The sequence below is a fragment of the Choloepus didactylus genome, chromosome 27, assembly GCF_015220235.1.
Source record: "Choloepus didactylus isolate mChoDid1 chromosome 27, mChoDid1.pri, whole genome shotgun sequence".
Classification (NCBI taxonomy): Eukaryota; Metazoa; Chordata; class Mammalia; order Pilosa; family Megalonychidae; genus Choloepus; species Choloepus didactylus.
This window is the reverse complement of record NC_051333.1, coordinates 4,940,350-4,961,957: the sequence shown is the minus strand read 5'-3', so window position 1 is coordinate 4,961,957 and position 21,608 is coordinate 4,940,350. Positions and strand designations below refer to the sequence as shown.

General features: G+C 39.5%; 1 protein-coding gene across 1 annotated transcript; it reads left to right on the top strand.

Moving 5' to 3' along the window:
* The first annotated feature begins 1,139 nt into the window (after positions 1 to 1,139).
* Positions 1,140 to 20,686, top strand: LOC119521299 (zinc finger protein 84-like). The gene is made up of 5 exons (XM_037819415.1): positions 1,140 to 1,474; positions 9,334 to 9,554; positions 12,858 to 12,984; positions 13,374 to 13,466; positions 17,333 to 20,686. The coding sequence occupies exons 2-5, from the start codon at positions 9,399 to 9,401 to the stop codon at positions 18,823 to 18,825; spliced, it is 1,869 nt and encodes a 622-aa protein (XP_037675343.1). The 5' UTR covers positions 1,140 to 1,474; positions 9,334 to 9,398; the 3' UTR covers positions 18,826 to 20,686.
* Positions 20,687 to 21,608: the final 922 nt, after the last annotated feature.

The window sequence follows — 21,608 nt, the reverse complement described above, 5'->3', positions numbered from 1 at the left end:
AATGTGGTATAATGTTAATGTTAGCTAAATCTGAGTCGTGATTCCTTTATGCCTGCTATATTTTTCCATATATTTGAAATACTTCTCAGTTAAAATATATTAACAAAAGCAAAAACAAATGTAACAAAGTCAAAAATAAGACTGGGACACAGATTATCATTGTTGCAGTTCAAATTGTTCTGAATGTTGTAGCAATTAACTTAGAAACAATTAACAGTAAAAATATCCACGATATGTAAAGAGATCCTAAAATGATTAAGAAAAAGATAATCAACCGAAAACAGAAAAAAAAAAAAAATGAAGAATTTAGGTACTTTATAATATAAGAAATAAAACTAAAGATTTTTTTCACTCTTAAAATGGTCAAAAATTAAAAGATAGATGAGTTTGTGAGGAAAGCAGCTTTCTAATAAACTTAGTCTAAGTCTTATTTTTTTTTTCATATGCCCACCACCATATGCTTTTGAGGTATTAAGTGAGATAATGCAAGTATCACGCTTGGCATAGTTCTCTGTTCAAGAAAAAAAATGCATCCACTTAATAAACATTACCTACTAGTTTTACTTTGGCATTCTTGGGGGTAAAGAGTAAAGTGTATTCATTAATAGAACATTTTTGTACAACAATTGGAAACTACCCAGTTTAAAGGTTTCATTCTTTTAAATTTACCATTCCAATTCTAAAAATGTATTTATTAGAAATTATTTTTGTGAAAACTTTTGATTTGAGATCAGCCTCCCCAGAAATTTCTACCAACGCTTTCCAACCGCATGCTACCCCTTACCCGCTCCTCTCCGCCCCTACCATTAGCTAGTTCCCCACTCTGGCCCAGTCCTTTCATCTTTCAATTGGTGTCATTCAACCTCCACCAATAATCCCCGCCGGTGTTCTTTTCCCTCACCTGGCTTTTCTGCCTCTCTCAGAAGCATTCCCACTCCCTAAAGGAGGCGTCTTTGCTGTACGGAAATGTTCACGTTCTTCAAGATGGCCCTGCTCACTGCATTGACTTACGGCTTCGTCCGTACAAGTACAGAGCGGAGGCGGCCATCTTGAACTCGGTGCTTCCTGCAAGGAGGAGAGTGCGCACGCCGTCGGCGGAGACGCGCAGCGCATGCGCATCGCCCTTTGCAACCCTTGGGGAGGCGGCTAAGCGACCCCTAGCTCTGGAAATGGGGCTGGGCGGTGATTCTGCAAGATGGCGGCTCCCTCATAAATCCGCTGAAAGGGACCGCTGTCATCTTTTCAGAGTCCCTTTGTCTGAAAGGCCAAAAACCGAATAGAATCTAGGTCTCTGAAAGGACGCCCGGGTGCTGGTCCGCAGCTTGAAGGCCAGATGTTAAGCTTGCCAAGTGAGATTGGGCAGCCCGGTGTGTGAATCTGGAGCGAAAGTGATGGACCAAGGTCCTTTCACCTCAACTGATGCGTTAAGACTCTTTAAACGGATCTCAGTTTCGCACTCCGGGAGTGGAATCAGGTTGAACTGGATTTGTGGAGGTTTATGGTTTGTGGTTGAAGAGGGTTGTGGAGTGTCCGTGAGAGGAGCAAGCTCTTGGGGGTGGGGTTGCGGTGGGGGTGCGGATTCCGTGATTGATGGAGAGGGACTGTCGGGAATAGAGGGGGCCTGGGGATGGTCAGGGATTGGGGTGCGCTGCAGAAAGAGGTTAGTGCTTAGGGCGCCCTTGGAGAGGAGGTCAGTGTCGATGTGGTCTTGAAATCATGGGATCAATGATTGACGTGATGTAGGATCAGTGATTGGGATATTCTTGAGGGAATAGTTCGGTGATTACGGTGCCCCTGGGGGAAGGTCACTGATAACGAAAGTGCATGGCAGGAGGTCGGTGATTGGGGTGCGCTTGAGGGAGACCAGAAATTAGGATGCCTTTGGATATATGTCAATTCCTGAGAAAATCTGGGAAAGATCTTCGCCGGATGGCCTTAGAGGGATGTCAGTGATTAGGGTAGCTTGGAAATGGTCAGTGATTGGACATCCTTGGAAAGAGGTCAGTGATTGGGGCATCTTTGGGGGTGAGGACAGTGATTGGGGCATCGTTTGGGAGATCAGTGATTGTGGTGTTTTGGGGGGGAGGTCAGTGATTCAGGTGTCCTTAGGAGAAAGTCAGTGATTGGAGTAACCTTGGGAAAAGGTCACAGATTAAGGCTTCCTGGGGGGAGGTAAGGGCGGGGTAAGTGATTAGAGGTAAGTCAGTGATTGGGACATCCTTGGGGGGGAGTCAGGGATGGAGTTGTCCTTGAGGTTGGTCAGTGATTGGGGTGTCCTTGAGGAAACATCAATGATTGGAGCTCCTTGGGGCTGGGACAGTGATTGAAAAGTCATTTGGGAGGTCAGAGATTTCTGCATACTTGGAGATGATCAGGGAATGGAGTAGGCATTGGTGGAAGGTCAGTTTTCCAACGAAGAGTAGCCCTAAGACCGAAGAACACACCAGGCACAGAAGTGGACATGGGTTGAACTGGGACTTAATGCAGGAGATGATGGTCTTATGTGCAGCTGACTGTGGAAAGTGAACTGTGCAGAAGGAGGGAGAGGAGTGCTAAGGTGGGGCTTATAAAGGTTTGTGACACTGGAGTTTCTCACAGATTTGGTTACTAACAGTGATTAGGGAAAGGAAGTTTTAATGCTTTCCCCTTGGCGGGGAGGGGCCTGCTGCCTGGTCATGTAGACGGCTGCGTGTGTCTCATTAACGGAGGAGGAGCGGGGCTCTGGGCCCTGGGTCCTCACAGTCAGTACTTGAAGCAGGCTTCATTGTTGTCTTTGAGGTTCTCCAGGGGTCACTGAGAGGCATGAGGTTCTGGATGTTTGGGTCTGAATAAGCCATTGATGGTTTACCTGTGCAACTCTATATTAGTTTGAACTGGGGTGGCCGTGTGTCCCACATTTTGGATATATGGGGGCAGGCATTGGTTCTCAAGAGGCATATGTGGGCTGGAGCTTGGGAGGTCTTTGGGTTGTTTACAGTATTGGGTTTTTAAGGACCATTCCTGGGTAAAGGGGACTGACTTCTTGTAGGTTACATTCTTGCCTCCTTCAAAACCTGTTTTATAACCTCCTCTGAGTCACTGCCTCCTCTCACTGACCCTACAAAAATGGAAGTATTCTGAAATGATCAAGGTTTAAATAAATCCAAAGTAAAAAGCCTATTATGAAAAACATAGTTTCTTACCCTCAGGTCCCCATATTTACAGCATTTTTCTCTTGGATCTTTCCTTTTAGTTCCTTAGATCCTGCTGACCAAAGATAAACATTGTTAGAATATTGGTATATTTCCTCTTTCTATGATTGATTTTATTACAAAGGTGTGATAACATGGCATAAGTAGTTGCATAATTTGCTTTCTTTTCATTTAACCTTATTTGTTGCAATTGGTCCAGTATAACCAACTTTGGTATAAAGCCTTGTTAGTGTCTACATATTATTCTATACTTGGACATCTTTGGGATGTTGACTGAATCACATTAAATCTTTACAATAATTTAGAAAGGTTTGTCATGTTAAAATATTCATATAGGCTGGGCATTGCTTGTTAAACTCATTGCTAGGTTGTATATATTTTTGTTGGTATTGCAAATGATTTCTCTTTCTGTATGAACTTTTTATTTTTTTATTTTCTGGTATGTACAAAAGCAGCTGTCTGAAACATTTTCTCTTTTGTTTCTTTACTGAATTCTTATCATTACTAAAGTGTTTTAGTTGATTTTCTTAGGTTTCTAGCCCTTGCAAGGTCTCTGGATTTGGGCAGAACTGTTTTACCTGGATTGTGCCAGATACTAATTGTGTAAAGTCGAGGAACTTTCTCGACCTCTCTGAAACTCTTTCCTCATTTGTTTAAAAAAAATCAGTCCATACAGTTAAAGTACTTGACACATAGTAGGTACCCAAGACATGCTATCAAGCAGTATTTCAGTATTCCTACTTAATTCTCTGTTTTTTTTGCTTTAAAATATTTTTCATTTGACTTTTTTTTTTCTTACCTTTCCCTTTGTAACTGTCTTTCTCTGAATGTAGCTTTAATTGTAGGTACAATTTTGGCAAAATCCCATGATGGGGATGGCTTTTTTGTTTGTATTTCTTTGTTATAAAATAATTATATGTTTATTGTAATAATATAATATATACTACTTTATTTCTTTAAACTGTCATATTAACCTACCACCAAATAAATTACTGTCAACTTTTAGACATTTATATGTACATATAGATTATGCACACACACAGAGCACCATACTGCTTTTTTTAAACTTAGTATTATGGACATCTTTTTTTTTTTCATAATCAGTTTTCCTGTTTTTCTGATTGTCTCAAAGCCGTATTGAGGGATGTAAACATATTTGAGAACTTTTGTCCTGGGATAAGTGTTATTTTGTTATTCTGGAGTATTTTTCTTCATCTTACTAACGCTTTGGCCCTGAGTTTTATTTTGTTTGTTATCTATATTATCACAATAGTTTTCTTATGTTAATAGTTGCTTGGTTTATACTTTGATACACTTTTTAATGTCTTTTTGTTTTTTATGTTTATCTTTTGAAAGCTACATATAGCTAGATTTTGGTTTTGGTTTTGAATTTGATACTCTGTCTTTAAATAGGCAAGCTATAAATCCTTTTATATTTATGGTTATTTTATGTAAATTTTGACTTGTTTCTGTCTCATCTTTTCTGATTTCCACAGTTTTTCTCTGCTTTTTTCCCCTCTTTCCTTGCCATCTGTTGAATTAGTAAAGTTTTTTGTGTTCCCGTTGATTTCCTTTTTTTTTTTACTATTTGTAATAACATTTTTGGTCATTCTACTATTCCATTATTTTTTTTTCTTTTTAATTTTTATTAGGCTTGTTCATATACCATACAATTATCCGAAGATCCAAAGTGTACAATCAGTTGCCCCTGGTACCCTCATACAGCTGTGCATCCATCACCACACTTAATTTTTGTTCAATTTTTAGAACCTTTTCATTACTCCAGACAAGAAATAAAGTGAGAAATGAAAAAGGAAAAAGAAAAAGAAAAGGAAACTCGAATCCTCCCATATCCCTAACCAACCCCCCTCAATTGTTGACTCGTAGTGTTGGTATAGTACATTTATTGCTGTTTATGAAAGAATGTTGAAATACTACTAACTGTAGTATATAGTTTGCAATAAGTATATATTTCTTCCCTATATGCCCCTCTATTATTAACTTCTAGTTGTATTGTCATACATTTGTTCTGGTTCATGAAAGAGTTTTCTAATATTTGTACAGTTCATCATGGACATTGCCCACCGTAGGATTCAGTTTTATACATTCCCATCTTTTGACCTCCAGCTTTCCTTCTGGTAACATATATGACTGAACTTCCCCTTTCCACCTCATTCATGCACCATTTGGCATTGTTAGTTATTCTCACATCTTGCTACCGACACCTCTGTTCATTTCCAAACATTTAAGTTCATCCTAGTTGAACATTCTTTTCATACTAAGCAACTGCTCCCCATTCTTAAGCCTTATCCTATATTTTGGTACCTTATATTTCATGACTATAAGTTTACATATTATAATTAGTTCTTATCAGTGAGACCCTGCAAAATTTGTCCTTATGTGTCTGGCTTATTTCACTCAGTATATTGCCCTTGAATTTTTGTCATCAACCCATTTTTTTTTTTTAAGATGGTTTTGTTCATACACCATACATTCCATCCTAAGTAAACAATCGATGGTTCTCTGTATGGTCACATATTTATGTGTTCACCACCTTCACCACTGTCTATATAAGGGCATCTACATTTCTTCCACAAGGCAGGAGGGAGAGTCAAAGAAGGTAGTGAGGCAAAAGAAAGAGGAAAAAAAATGGCAGTTAGGAAGTAGCAAAAGGAAAAGTAACCTTAAATCAAAGTAGAGTAAAGAGTCAGACAACACCACCAATGTCAAGTGTCTAACATGCCTCCCCTATCCCCCCTCTTATCTGCATTTACCTTGGTATATCACCTTTGTTATATTAAAGGAAACAAAATACAATGATTCTGTTATTTGCAGTCTCTAGTTACGTCGATTGCATCCCTCCCCCAATGCCTCCCCATTTTTAACACCTTGCAAGGTTGACATTTGCTTGTTCTCCCACGTAAAAGAACGTATTTGTACATTTTATAACAATTGTTGAACACTCTAGATTTCATCAAGTTACACAGTCCCATTCTTTATATTTCCTCCTTTCTTCTGGTGTCTCACATGCTCCCACCCTTCGTCTCTCAACCGTATTCATAGTTATCTTTGTTCAGTGTACTTACATTGTTGTGCTGCCATCTCCCAAAATTGTGTTCCAAACCATGCACTCCTGTCTTCTCCTATCACTCTTTGGTGCTCCCTTTAGTATTTCCTATAGGGCGGGTGTCTTGTTCACAAAGTCTCTCATTGTCTGTCGGAAAATATTTTGAGCTCTCCCTCATATTTGAAGGACAGCTTTGCTGGATATAGGATTCTTGGTTGGCGGTTTTTCTCTTTCAGTATCTTAAATGTATCACACCACTTCCTTCTTGCTCCATGGTTTCTGCTGAGATCCGCATATAGTCTTATTAAGCTTCCTTTGTATGTGATGGATTGCTTTTCTCTTGCTGCTTTCAGGAGTCTCTCTTTGTCTTTGATATTTGATAATCTGATTATTAAGTGTCTTGGCGTAGGCCTATTCAGATCTATTCTGTTTGGAGTACGCTGAGCTTCTTGGATCTGTAATTTTATGTCTTTCATAAGAGATGGGAAATTTTCTTTGATTATTTCCTCTATTATTGCTTCTGCCCCTTTTCCCTTCTCTTCTTCTGGGACACCAATGATAAGTACATTATTGTACTTTGTTTCATCCTTAAGACCCTAGAGACGTTGCTCATATTTTTTCATTATTTTCTCCATCTCCTCCTTTGTATATAGGCTTTCAGGTGTTTTGTTCTCCAGTTCTTGAGTGTTTTCTTCTGCCTCTTGAGATCTGCTGTTGTATGTTTCCATTGTGTCTTTCATCTCTTGTGTTGTACCTTTCATTTCCATAGATTCTACTAGTTGTTTTTTTGAACTTTCTATTTCTGCCTTATGTATGCCAGTGTTTTCTTTACAGCCTCTATCTCTTCTGCGAAATATTCTCTAAACTTTTTGAATTGATTTAGCATTAGTTGTTTAAATTCCTGTATCTCAGTTGAAGTGTACGTTTGTTCCTTTGACTGGGCCAGAGGTTTGTTTTTCTTAGTGTAGGTTGTAGTTTTCTGTTGTCTAGGTATCTGACCTCCTAAGCCACCCCAATCAGGTTTTCCCAGATGAGAACAGGCTCAGGTCACAGAAGGAGGAAATATTCAGTATCTGGTTTCCCTGATGGTTTTTCTTAGAGGATTGATACACCTGTGCTTTTCTGCCCGGCAAGTGCACTTGTCAGCCTGTCACCGGCTGGTGTAAGAGGGTGTGGCCTGTGGCTCTCTCCTCCCCCAGGCTTTGGGGTCTGGTTCCAGAAAGGCAGGCAGTAGAGCTGGGCCCCTCCCTCTCCTCTTGGGAAGCTATGCCCCCTCCAGAGAGGTCATCTGCACGTCAATAAGTTCTTTGTTTCTCTGACTCTGCTGATCAGAGTATTTTGATTTTAAAATGGCTGAGCTGTCTTTACTGCAAAGCGCTGCAGGCTGAAAACAGCTGAGGTTTTCTCCACAGAGAGAGAAAGGGACAAAAAAGCTCCCAGGTTCACCCATCAGCCAGAGATAACACCCGATCCTCTGGGCTCCCTGTCCTGAGTCAGATATGGCCCCCGACTCTCCTAAGGTCAGTTGTCACCAAAAGCCTGTGTCTGCTTGTTGAGGATTCGCTATCTGTATTGAGCAGCTAACATTAAAACCCCAGTTGGAGCTGGGCTGAGAGAGTGCTGCTCTCTAGCACCACGAGGCTTCCGTGAGGGAGGGACTCTCGGCTCTCGGCTCTCAGTGTGGGTCCACATTACAGATTTTATGCTGCGATCTCGGGCATTCCTCCCAATTCAGGTTCGTGGGTGATGAGTGGACAGTCATGTTTGTCTCCCCACAGTTATTCCAGGTTATTTACTAGTTTTTTGGTCATTTATGAATTGTTCTGGGGGGAACTAACAGTCTTCCACTCCTCTCTATACCGCCATCTTAGCTCCTCCCCATTGAATTCCTTTTGCATGTGTGGAAATTGTAGTTTGCATTTTAGTTATTTAAGTGGTTATTCTAATGTTTCTAACACATGTTAATGAAATTTTAAATAATTTAGATTTCCGACCTCCTCCAAAAGGCCTCTGAATTCTAACTTCTAAGCAATCTGCCCACCTCCAAAATTGCTATTGTAATCAAGAGTTTGTTTCATCTTCTTTAAATTTATATTATCTTTTAAAGAAGCAGTACAGTCAGCTTCTGTTTATACTTTTCTTCTTATTTCTCTTTCCTTCCTGTTGAAACACATCCTTTAACAATTTTTACAATCGTGGACTTCAGGAAGCATTTCTACAACAGCTTTCCTCTGCTTAATAATATATATATATGTATATCCCTTATAATCTGCCTTCTTTTCTTGTGTGGGTGTCTTGGGGACAGGGAATGGGGTTTGAGAGATGTGTTCTGAAAGCTACATAGAACTATGTTTTTTGCTATTAAATCTGATGGTCTGTCTTTAGTATATGAGTTTAATCCATTCAATTCATTTTATCTCAAAATATTTTTAATTTTCCCTCACCCTTTCATGGTAATTTGAATCTAAAATTCAGGTTGACAGATATTTTCTCTCCTTACTTTGCAATGATTGCTCTATTGTCTTTTAGAATCTGTTGTTACTAATGAGAAGTCCACTAATTCCAGTGATCTTTGTAAATGAATAATCTTTTCTCTTTGATAGCATTTAAATTATTCTCTCTCTCTTAGATATTTTATAATTTCCCCAAAATGTGTCTCAATGCAAGTTTATTTGTGTTTACCCTCTTCAGTTCTCAAAAAGTGGAATACCCAGCAGATTTCTTTGTATTTCCAGAGTTCTGGAAAATATTCAGACACTTTGCTCTTCAATTATTCTCTCCCTTTCCCTCTGATCTGTTCTTCAGGAAACTTTATTGGGTATATTAGAGCCTCTTGATCTATCCTACTTGTCTTAAAGCTCCTTGCTTCTCTTTATTTTATTACCTTTTCTTCCTCCTTTGCATATTTGGTGAAGTTAGCAATATGATCTTTCAGTCTTCTTACTCATTTTTCCAAACATGTTCAGTCTTGTGTTTAATCGTATTTGTAAGGTCTTTAATTTTACTGATTCTGTTTTTCATTTCCAAGATTGCTAATTGTTTATTTTTCTCATCTACCTGTTTTGTTTTTATTAGTGTCTGCCAGGGTGAATTTGCTTTGAATACTTAGGACCAGGCTTCCTGGGGATAAGATAGTACCTATGAGGGAAGGAAGAGGAGACCCTAGGATCAGCACTTCATCCTTCACCAGAAACCTCTTAGTAGAGCTTCAGAGAAGAGTAGAAAGAGTTAAGAATAGAAAAGATGTTAGACTTGCTGGCTGTGTCCACGGGCAGCAGAAAATGGCTAAGTCCCAGGTGAGTTTTTTGTTTGTCTATTTATTTCCAATTGGGTTCGTGGTGAATTTGAGGAGATTTAATAATACATAAAATTAAAAGAATAGCATTCAGCATTTATAAGGCAAACTCTATGTCAGATACAGCATGAATGGATAAGTATCAGTATCAGGAAAGAAGAAATATAACTCAGTTCCACTCCTTTTATAGATTTTTGAGCATTTGCTTCTACTGCATTTTGTACTGTCAGTACAGAATAAGTGTCTGTTCCTTTCAAGACCCACTTGTAGTCCCCCAGGGCTACTGGCATAAGTCCAACTTTCCAGCTATATGTGGGACCTTCCCCCCAGTGAGTCTGCCCCATACCCATCTACAGTCTCTGCCTCTTTCACTGGCACAGACAACAGTACTTGTTGGACACTTTGTGCCCCAGAGGATGCAAGAAGAAAATGTTGACATTCAGCCTATGGCTGCATTGCTGCACCTCCCCCATTTCCACTCATCCCATGGGCTCAGGTGGCCACCTCAAGCAAGCATACCAGGAAATCTCCCTACTGGTTCCAGTTACCTTCCAATCCTGGAGGGGTATTCTCTTGCTGGGCATCAACACTTCTAACCTTAATGCAGCCCTTAAATTCCCGTAGTGTTTGCCATGAGGTGTGCCCCATGTGGGTATCCTTCCAATAGTCTCGATTTCTAGGTCTCTAGAATGTCCTGACTGATAGGAGTGTCTTTGTTTGCCTCTGGGCCTTTGGCCACCAAATAGTGAATGAGATTTATGATGGGGGCTTTGGGCCACATGCCATCAACGTCTGGAGGAACTGGAGACTAAGTATTAGCCCAACCTCTGGGATGGCTAGTGACTAAAGGTCAGCCATATGGGCAATATGTGATCTATCCTCAATTAAACTGGACAACAAAGACTTGGGTGAGTGTTCTTGGATGGCACTACTTTGTGTGTTTTGTTAAACATTGTGACCAGAAGGACTTAATGCCATCTATGTCTGCATAGGGAGAGGATGACCAAAGTTCTGCAGTTGGAACCCTCCTGGATTCTGCCCATTGTTTCTCTTTCCTTTGGCTGATTTTAATCTGTGTCTTTTCCCTGTAATGTAGTGAACCATAACTATGAGTTTTATATCTTTCAGTGCATTTTGTGAGTCCTTCTAGTGAATTATTGAAACTGACAGTGAATTCGGGTCAGAAATGTGGGCTGTCTTGTGGGGACTGTTCTCTCTAACCTTTTGGTTGGCTCTGAAACTCACAGACACAATATCCATTCCAGTATGCATTCAGGCAAAGGAGACACAACCACTTCACAGACAGTCTGTTTGAACATCCCAGTTTCCATCCAAACATTCAAATTTCTCAACTGTTGCATCGCATTTCCTCCAATCTAACTGTAGACTCCATTAGGACTTCACCAACAGATTTTAGAATTACAGTGCATTGGGCTCCCCTGTCAAGGAAACCCAGAAAAGTCTCTTCTCTACCCCGTGGTCATTTTACTCACTCATGTACCTTGGGTCCCTACCAGGGTTCCAGGCCAAGGGACCATGGCCCCTTCTCCAATCTTCACCCCTATTAGTTTTCCAGACCTTCTCACAGGCTATTTGAGATCAGGTGTCTTATGCTCATCTTTGCCTTCCAGCTTTTTTAATCCCTCAAATTAGATTAAATAGAGCAGTAGGGTAAATAGAGCAGGTTTATTTAGGGCCCTTCAATGTCAGTGGTCCTGCAGGGGCTCCTGTTGGTGCACACAAGCTCCTGTTTTGTTGCATTAAGACCTTTGTTATGAACCCTTCAATGTCTGCTTTATTCATCCCATTTCTTAATAACTGCTTTAAGATTTCCCCCCGGCCAGGATGAGGCCTTGGACTCTTCCCCCTATTCTTTCCCCACTCCTTATTTTACAAATCACTGTAATTTTCTTTGCTATCTGGTGTTTTGGCATAATTTTTCCCAAGCTCCTCTAATTCAGACAGAAATCTGTACTTGCTACAGCATGAGGATATACCCCAATGCTCTCCTTTACTTTCATTTAGGCTATTGCAGAGTGCAGTAACTAAGGAGTTATACATTTAACTTGTTTCTTGTTTGTTTACATTTGCTGATGTATGTAGGTGTCCCATGAGCCAAGTCCTTAGGAGTTGGATCAACCATTTCCAATTCCATGGTAATTCTTACCCTCTTCCCTCCAGTAGTCGATTTCATTGCAGCTGCAGTGCCATACCATGGGTGACCTACTGGCTAGGAATCAAAAATTCTTCAGTCCCTGGCCTTCCGTTTTTCCTTTCCCAAACCATGCTTTTGCCATGTTTCAGGGAGTCAGGGCTATTCTAGCAAACCCCACTTCTGATGCCAACTGGGTTTGGGGGTTCTGAAGTCCATCTTAAGATTCAATGATTTATTAGAAGGACTCAGAGAATTCAGAAAAGTTGTTATATTAACAATTATGGTTTATTATATCACTTGGACACACGTTAAAATCAGCAATGGAAAAAAACTTACAGAACTCAGTCCAGGAGAGAACCCACACAAGCTTTCAGTTGTCCTCTCCCCATGGAGTCACATGGACAGCATGTAATTCTCTTAGCAGTGATATGTGACAACATGCATGGAGTATTGTCAGTCGGGGAGCTCTCATGAACCTTGATGTCCAGGGTTTTTATTGGGGGCTGGTCATATAGGAATGGCTTAACTTCCACATGGCCGACCTTAGTCTCTCCAGAGCGCAAGCTGATACCATTTGGCTCATGATCACCACCATAAATCACACTATTGGCATAGATTATCAGTTGTGGCCCAAGGTCCCAGGTAAACAAGGACACTCATATCAGGCAGGATATTACAGAGGCTTAAAAGTTATCCCCCAGGAGCTGGGCATGGGCCAAACCTTTATTTGAAAAATGCAGGCTTTGAACAATACAGACTTTCTGAGTGAAAGTTTAGTCACGGGATAGGAATGAGCTTAGTTTATAAAGCTGTAACTTTTGCAGTATCTGGCATATGGGTACTCACGTGAAAGGTGCAAATGAACTCTAGACTAAAAGCTTTAAGGATGTCTTATTCCATTTCTCTTTTGTAAATGAATGATTGAACATGCGAGTGACCGAATGGACCACTGTAATAGAATGTTTTAACTAAAAATTTTGTTTTTTCCTATGAACTATAATGCAAAATTAGGTACATATAAGGCAGCCCATGACTTACCTTAAACTTAAACCTACTTATAAGAAAAAGCATTATAACAAATTCCTGTTTATCTTCATATTTCTAACCAATGGTCATCCCTTTAGAATGAATGGGAATATTCTATCACAGGAGTCACTGTCATTCAAGGATGTGGCTGTGGTCTTCACCTGTGAGGAGTGGAAGCTCCTGGACCCTGTTCAGAAGAACCTCTACAAAGAAGTCATGTTGGAGAATTATAGCCACCTAGTATCAGTGGGTAAGCAGAGCTTCCCTTGGTTACGTAGTATACCCAGTCAGTCACCCTTCCTTTCTTAGTGCCAGAAAGGTGAGGCCTCACAAGTGCTTTATTTTTTTAGACTTGAGTTTCATGTGTTTATAGATTCTTAGTACCCTTCTGGCCCCTGACAGTGTTTGCTGTCAGCTTCCAAGTAAAAAGCCTCAGGAAAACATTTCTTCTTAAATTTAGCCTCATTTTACATCAGAAAACTCATACAGGAGAAAAACTGTATAGTTGCAGTGAATGTGGGAAAGCCTTCATCCAGAGGTCTGTGATGCAAATTACCTAGCCCTTTAAATGAAATCTTCCCCATTTTTCAGGAACCAAGTAGTTGGGTCCATGGGTCCTCTATAATTTCCCATGAATAGGGTACCAAGTTGCAAAAGAAGATGCAGTCTTACAGCTGGAGCAAGGAAAACGATGGATATTAGAGGAAGAAATCCAGAGTCAGATTTATCCAGGTAAGTGAATGAAAAACAGCCCAATGGCAGAAATGGAAATAACGTTCTCAGTTGGTCAGTAATGTGGTAGCAATATTGAGATATTCTTTGGAGAACACTTCTTGAGGTTCTCAAACCTTGAATGTTACTTAGAACAGCTGACATGAGGTCCTTACGACTTAAACTCACCATCTTAAAACTCTTGCTTTTTTTTTTTAATATATATATATTTTTTATTGAGATTGTTCATATACCATACAACTATCCAAAGATCCAAAGTGTACAATCAATTGCCCATGGTACCATCATACAACTGTGCATCCATCAACACAATTTTTTTTTCAATTTTTAGAACATTTTCATTACTCCAGAAAAGAAATAAAGACAAAAAAAGGAAACTCACATCCTCCCATGCCCCTAACCACACCCCCTCCATTAAAGATTCATAGTTTTCGTATAGTACATTTGTTACTGTTGATGAAAAAATGTTAAAATACTACTAACTGTAGTATATAGTTTGCAATAGGTATATATTTTTCCCCTATATGCCTCTCTATTATTAACTTCTAGTTATAGTGTCATACATTTGTTCTAGTTCGTGAGAGAGGTTTCTAATATTGTACAGTTAATGATGGACATTGTCCACCAAAAGATTCACTGTTTTATACACTCCCATCTTTTAACCTCCACCTTTCCTTCTGGTGACATGCGTGACTCTGAGCTTACTCATTCCACCACCTTCACACACCTTTCAGCACTGTTAGTTATTCTCACGATGTGCTACCATCACCCCTGTCCATTTCTAAACATTTAAGTTCACCCTAGTTGAACATTCTGCTCATAATAAGCAACCTCTCCCCATTCTTTAGCCTCATTCTATATCCTGGTAACTTATATTTCATGTCTATGAGTTTATATATTATAATTAGTTCATATCAGCGAGACCCTGCAATATTTTGCCCTTATGTCTCTTATTTCACTCAATATAGTGCCCTCAAGGTTTCCTCATCAACCCATTTCTTTTAAGATGGTTTTGTTCATACACCATACATTCCATCCTAAGTAAACAATCATTGGTTCCCTGTATAGTCATCTATTTATGTATTCAGCACCATCTCCACTATCTATATAAGGACATCTCCATTTCTTCCACAAAGATGAAGAGTCAAAGAAGGCAGAGAGGCAAAAGAAAAAGAAAAGAGAAAGAGAAAAACAAACAAACAGAAAACAAAACTTGATAGCTAGAAAGTGACAAAAGGAAAGATAGCATTAACCTAAAGTAGAATAAAGAGTCAGACAACATCACCAATGCCAGGAGTCCCATACTCTTCTCTTATTCCTCACCCCTCCATATGCATTTAGCTTTGGCAGATTGCCTTTGTTATATTAAAGGAAGCATAATACAATGTTTCTGTTAATTCTAGCCTCTAGTTTGCATTGACTGTATTTTCCTCCCAATCCCACCCTATTTTAACAACTTGCAATGTTGACATTCATTTGTTCTACCTCATGTAAAAATATATTTGTACCTTTTATTACAATCGTTGAGCACCCTAGGTTTCCCTGAGTTACACAGTCCCAGTCTTTATTGTTCGTCTTTTGTTCTGGTGTCCCACATGGTCCCAGCCTTCCTCTTTCAACCATATTCACACTCATCTTTGTTCAGTGTACTTACATTGCTGTGCTGCTATCACCCAGATTTCTCACTCCTGTCTTTTCCTTTCTGTCTGCAGTGCTTCCATTAGTGTTTCCTGTAGAGCACGTATCTTGTTAACAAACTCTGTCATTGTCTGTTTGTCAGAGAATATTTTAAACTCTCCCTCATATTTGAAGGATAGTTTTGCCTGATATAGGATTCTTGGTTGGTGGTTTTTCTCTTTCAGTATCTTAAATATATCACCCCACTTCCTTCTTGCCTCCGTGGTTTCTATTGAGAAATCCACACACAGTCTTGTCAAGCTTCTTTTGTGTGTGATGGATTGCTTTTCTCTTGCTGCTTTCAGGATTCTCTCTTTATCTTTGATGTTTGATAATCTGATTATTAAGTGTCTTGGTGTAGGCCTATTCAGATCTAGTCTGGGGTATACTGCATTTCTTGGGTCCGTAATTTTATGTCTTTTGTAAGAGATGGGAAATTTTCATTGATTATTTCCTCTATTATTGCTTCTTCCCCTTTTCCCTTCTCTTCTCCTTCTGGGACACCAATGACATACATTCTTGCTTTTTGTTTTGTCCTTAAGTTCCTGGAGACGTTGCTCATATTTTTCCATTCTTTTCTCTATCTGTTCTTTTGTGTGTAAGCTTTCATGTGCCTTGTTTTCCAGTTCCTGAGTGTTTTCTTCTGCCTCTTGAGATCTGCTGTTGTATGTTTCCATTGTGTCTTTCATCTCTTGTGTTGTGCCTTTCATTTCCATAGATTCTGCCAGTTGGTTTTTGAACTTACAATTTCTATCTTATGTACACCCAGTATTTTCATTATATGGTTCAGCTCTTTCACCATATCTTCCCTAAACTTTTTGAATTGACTTATTATTAGTTGTTTCAATTCCTGTATCTCAGTTGAAGTGTAAGTTTGTTCCTTTGACTGGGCCATAACTTCATTTTTCTTAGTGTAGGTTGTAGTTTTCTGTTGTCTAGGCATGGTTTCCTTGGTTACCCCAATCAGGTTTTCCCAGACCAGAATGGGCTCAGGTCCCAGAAGGAAGAAATATTCAGTATCTGGTTTCCCTGAGGGTGTGTCTTAGAAAATTGGTACACCCTGTGATGCCTCAGGTCACTGTGCTTTTCTGCCCAGAGGTGGCGCCTGTCAGCCTGTAATTCCAGACTGGTGTAAGGAGGTGTGGCCCATGGCTGTTTCTCCCAGGCTCTGGGGTCTGGTTCTGAATGGAAGGCAGGTAGTAGAGCTGGCCTCTTAGAGAAGATAGGCCCCCTTAGGGAGAGGTCATTAGCATTTTAATGGTCTCTCTCTGCCTGTGCTATCTCCATCCTTGTCTGGGTCATAGCATTGGGAACTGAAAATGGCTGAGGCTTTCTCCACTGAGCCAAAACAGGGACTGAAAATCCCCTTCAGGGCTAGTCTGTGGCAACCCTCTGGCTCTCCAAGGTCAGTCGTCACCCAAAGCCTCTGGCTGCTTGTTGGGGATTGTAGCTCATAGTGAGCAGTCCACACTCACTAATAAAAACCCCAGTTGGAGCTCAGCTGAGCTATATTCACTTGCTAGGAGAGAGCTTCTCTCTAGCACCATGAGGCTTTGCAGCTTGGGCTGTGGGGGGAGAGGTCTCCTGGTTTGGATCCACAGTTTTTACTTACAGATTTTATTCTGTGATCTTGGGCATTCCTCCCAATTCTGGTTGATGTATGATGAATGGACAGTCACATTTGTCCCCCCACAGTTATTTCAGATTATTTACTGGTTGTTCCTGGTTTTTTGTTAGTTGTTCCAGGGGGACTAACTAGCTTCCACTCCTCTCTATATGCCATCTTAGATCCTTCCTTTTGCTTGTTTTTTTAAATAACACATTTCTTTCTTTTATGTACCCTGATTAGATCCATCCCTTTCATACCTTGGAATGTGGTTTCCTGATATATCTTTCTCTCTCTCATCTTCTATTTACCTGCCTTTCCCATGTCTCAATCCCTTTAATCCATAGTATTAGCTCCTTTTCCTATACATTCAAGAATTCATGAATTTTCCTCTCTTCACCTTATTTTGTGTACTTCTCATACTTCTGTAGTTTCTTCCATTTTTCCCTCCTTCCACTATTAAATGTCTTAGACTTTTATTCTATACCCACAGTCTCACTTACTCTTCTCTCTTTGGCCTTTGCCATGAGATTCTACCCCATTTATTACATGATCATGGTGGATTCATTGACTTCCTTTCTAGAAGATGCCTGGAAAGTTGATGGTCATATAGACTGTCACCAAGAAAACCAAGGCAACATTGAAACAATGGAAAGTGACCACAACTGTAATGCCTTTGGAAAAACATCTCATCTGAGCTCAAACCTAGAGATTCCTTTAGTACAACGATCTCATACATTTGACGCACAAGGAAAACATTTGAAACCTAATCTAGAATACATTATTCAAAATAGAAACTATGCAGGAAATGAAGCTGGACTTAATGACCATGACAAATTATTTTTTCATACTAATCATGAGAAAATTCATACTGGAGAAAAACTCAGTGAATGTAACGAATGTGTAAAGCCTTTCATTCATAAATCACAGCTCATTAAACACTGGAAAACTCAATTAGGAGAGAAACAATATAACTGTAGTGAATGTGGGAAAGCTTTCTCCCAGAAGTCAGACCTCATTAAACATCAGAGAACACACACTGGAGAGAAACCCTATGGATGCAGTAAATGTCAGAAAGTATTCAGCCAGAATTCCCATCTCCTTCTACATCAGAGATCTCATACTGCAGAGAAGCCTTACGTGTGCAATAAATGTGGGAAAGCCTTTACCGGTAAGTCATGCCTTAATAAACATCAGCGGTCTCACACAGAAGAGAAACACTTTGAGTGCTGTATATGTCAGAAGGGCTTCAGTGATAAGTCACAACTGGATTTGCACCAAAGAATTCATACTGGAGAGAAACCCTATAGATGCAGTGAATGTCAGAAAAGCTTCAGCAATAAGTCACAACTCATTATCCATCAGAGAACTCACACAGGAGAGAAACCCTATGGTTGCAGTGAATGTGGGAAAACATTTCCCCTTAAATTTAGCCTCATTTTACATCAGAAAACTCATACAGGAGAAAAACCATATGGATGCAGTGAATGTGGGAAAGCCTTCATCCAGAGGTCTGAGCTTATTAGACATCAGAGAACTCACACAGGAGAAAAGCCTTATAATTGTAGTGAATGTGGAAAAGGCTTTAGTGTAAAGTCACTCCTCAATACCCACTGGAGAACACATACAGGAGAGAAACCTTATGGATGCAGTGAATGTGGCAAAACATTCTCCATCAAGTTCAGTCTCATTCTACACCAAAGAACTCATACAGGTGAAAAACCCTATGAGTGTAGTCTGTGTCAGAAAGCTTTCACCCAAAAGTCACACCTCACTATTCATCAGAGGTCTCATACTGGAGAGAAACCTTATGAATGCAGTGAATGTCAGAAAGCCTTCAGCCGAAAGTCATCTCTCCTCATTCATCAGAGAATTCACTCAGGAGAGAAACCTTATGAGTGCAACGAATGTGGAAAAACTCTCTCTCACAAGTTTAGCCTCATTATTCATCAGCGAATCCATACAGGAGAGAAACCGTATGGATGCAGCAAATGTGGGAAAACTTTCCCCATCAAGTTTAGCCTTGTTTTACATCAGAAAACTCATGCAGGAGAGAAACCTTATGAATGTAGTTAATGTCAGAAATCTTTTGCCGAGAAGTCATATCTTTTGATCCATCAAAGGACTCACACAGGGGAGAAACTTTATGGATGAAGTGAGTGTTGGAAAATTTTCTCCCACAAATCCAGCCTCATCTTACATCAGAAAACTCACAGAGGAGAGAAACCATGACTAAGGTGAATAGCCAAAAGGAAACACTGAGAGGGAATTGCCCATTAGACTGCAGAGTTTATATAAAAGTGAAACCCCAAGACTACAGTATATGTGACCAACCTTTCTTTTCAAACTCACACCTCATTACCCATCAGAGAGCTGAACTGGGCACAATGCCGGCCAGGAGGAAATCCCTTTTCCAACAGATGTCATCTGTGTGTGGCTCTGAGAATATGAACAGGAAGGAATGTCTATGTATGTACTGACTGTGGGGATGCTGTCAGCCTGAAATTCACCTAGACTGGTATCAGAAAATTGACATTGAGGAAAAAATTACATGCTTTAATGAATCCAGGGAATCGTGCTCTCATGGATATCATTTTATGAGGATATTTTTTTCCTTTTGTTATATGAGACTGCATTATAAATAATATTAACTCTATAATAAATTGATTTCTCAGAAAACAAAGCAAGAAGTATACCAGAACAATCTCAGAATATGTGAGGGATTTGTACCTACATTTGTTATGAAAATTGTTTCATATTTGGGAGTTGCATGTGTTAGCATATCAGTTGTGAATATGTAGTACGTATGCTGAAATGTATATAAAGTATCCTGTAAAATATCTTCATTGAATCCTTATATCATTATAATGCAACATAAATTTTTATGGAAGTACATGGTATGTGATTTTTGTAAGAAATCTCAATATATTACTATATATATATTTTCCCCCTACTGTTTGATGTTATTTGTAAATGGATCTGGAAATTGTTGAGCCTCTTGAGTAAAACTGTATTTCATAGATTTTAAGATGAAGCTTTTCCCCCCTTTAATTAAGAGGTGGTGTTCAACTGATGGCATGACATATTTAAGTAGAAAATTTTTCTTATTGGTGCATAAAATAATGATGTATCTTACAATCAGTGGCATTTTGGATTGGATGAAATACAGTAGAAGCCATCATCTTTATAACAGATTTTGTTCCTTTTAAGCCAGTCAGATATTTAGGGTATGAGAAAGATGACTACTCACAGTTATTTTCCATCTCTGAATTCTGAACTGTTTGAGAGAGAGTCCTTGATATCAGACAGATGGAGATTAAAGATTATATTATTCCTGATATTCCTTTATTGTATAATATGGCTTGATCCTGTGGTCAAATAAAACAACTTTCTGCTTCCCCCATACTGACCAAGATATGTAAATTATGCTTCTCATTGAAAGTGCAGAAACCCAACTTCAGGTATAGTTTTTTAAATCCCTCTACGATACAGTTGGAAAGTCTCATAATTGGTTTCCTTAAGTAGTGATTAAACTCTAAGATACATTGGGCATGATTTTAATTTCAAAAAATATATTTCCTCTTCAAGCACAATGTTTTACATTAAAATGGAGGATTAAAGCTGCCGCAATTACCCAGGGTGAGATCATTGAACAGACTCAGGAGAGTCCACAAATTACAGAAGATTCCAGTAAAGACAGAAGCTATACAATAGCATGAGAAAGATGGGGAGATAGGGGGGTGGGGGGATGGCAAAACAATAGAGGCAGAAATCAAGGACCTCTGAGGCATGCGGACAAGGATTCCAGGGACCTTCTCCAGTCACAAAGGATTCTGCATCTCTGCATCACAAGTCATCAACATACTCATGAAGCATCTCAGTCTTAGGGAAGCCAAAGCCCAAGTTTATTAAGTGTTTTTTATCCCCTGGTTACAGAGCCACAACCAGGCTTTGTAAACAGGGGTAGATCATCAATTGATATATTTTAATGTTTTCATATTTAATGTTTTTATGTTTTAGTAACTGTGTAGACAACCTTGTATACACACCTACAGGGGAATTTTAGAATTTAAACTGCACATTATAAATCACTAAGTAGTATATTTTATTCTTCTCTTGGTCTTTTTTTTTCCTTTTTTACTTTCAGCAAGCTTTATTTGGGAAAGCATATGCCCAAAATTCTAGAATTTTCCATTTGCTAAAGTATTGACATTTACAAAGTCACAAAATATATACTACCTACAAAGAAAGTATTTTCCTCAATTTCCAATTAGAACTTTTGGGTTCTAAACTCAGAGGCCATTGGATTTAAAATTAAACAAGAGATTTTATTCTATCATTAGGTATGTTTTACAATATAATGAAACAAGCTTAAATATAAAAATAAGACAAAACAACTACTTCAGCATGAATGTGACATAGAGGGATGGTTATACTTTGTTTCATTTAACATGCTGAAAGATATACCCAACCAATATGTGGCAATACAGCAAAACCATTCCGACTCCAAAGTGTAAAAACACCTAATTAGGGGAGGCGGGGCAAGATGGCAGACTGGTGAGCTGTATGTTTTAGTTACTCCTCCAGGAAAGTAGGTAGAAAGCCAGGAACTGCGTGGACTGGACACCACAGAGCAATCTGACTTTGGGCATACTTCATACAACACTCATGAAAACGTGGAACTGCTGAGATCAGCGAAATCTGTAAGTTTTTGCGGCCAGGGGACCGCGCCCCTCCCTGCCAGGCTCAGTCCCGTGGGAGGAGGGGCTGTCAGCTCCGGGAAGGAAAAGGGAGAACTGCAGTGGCAGCCCTTATCGGAAACTCATTCTACTGATCCAAACTCCAACCATAGATAGACT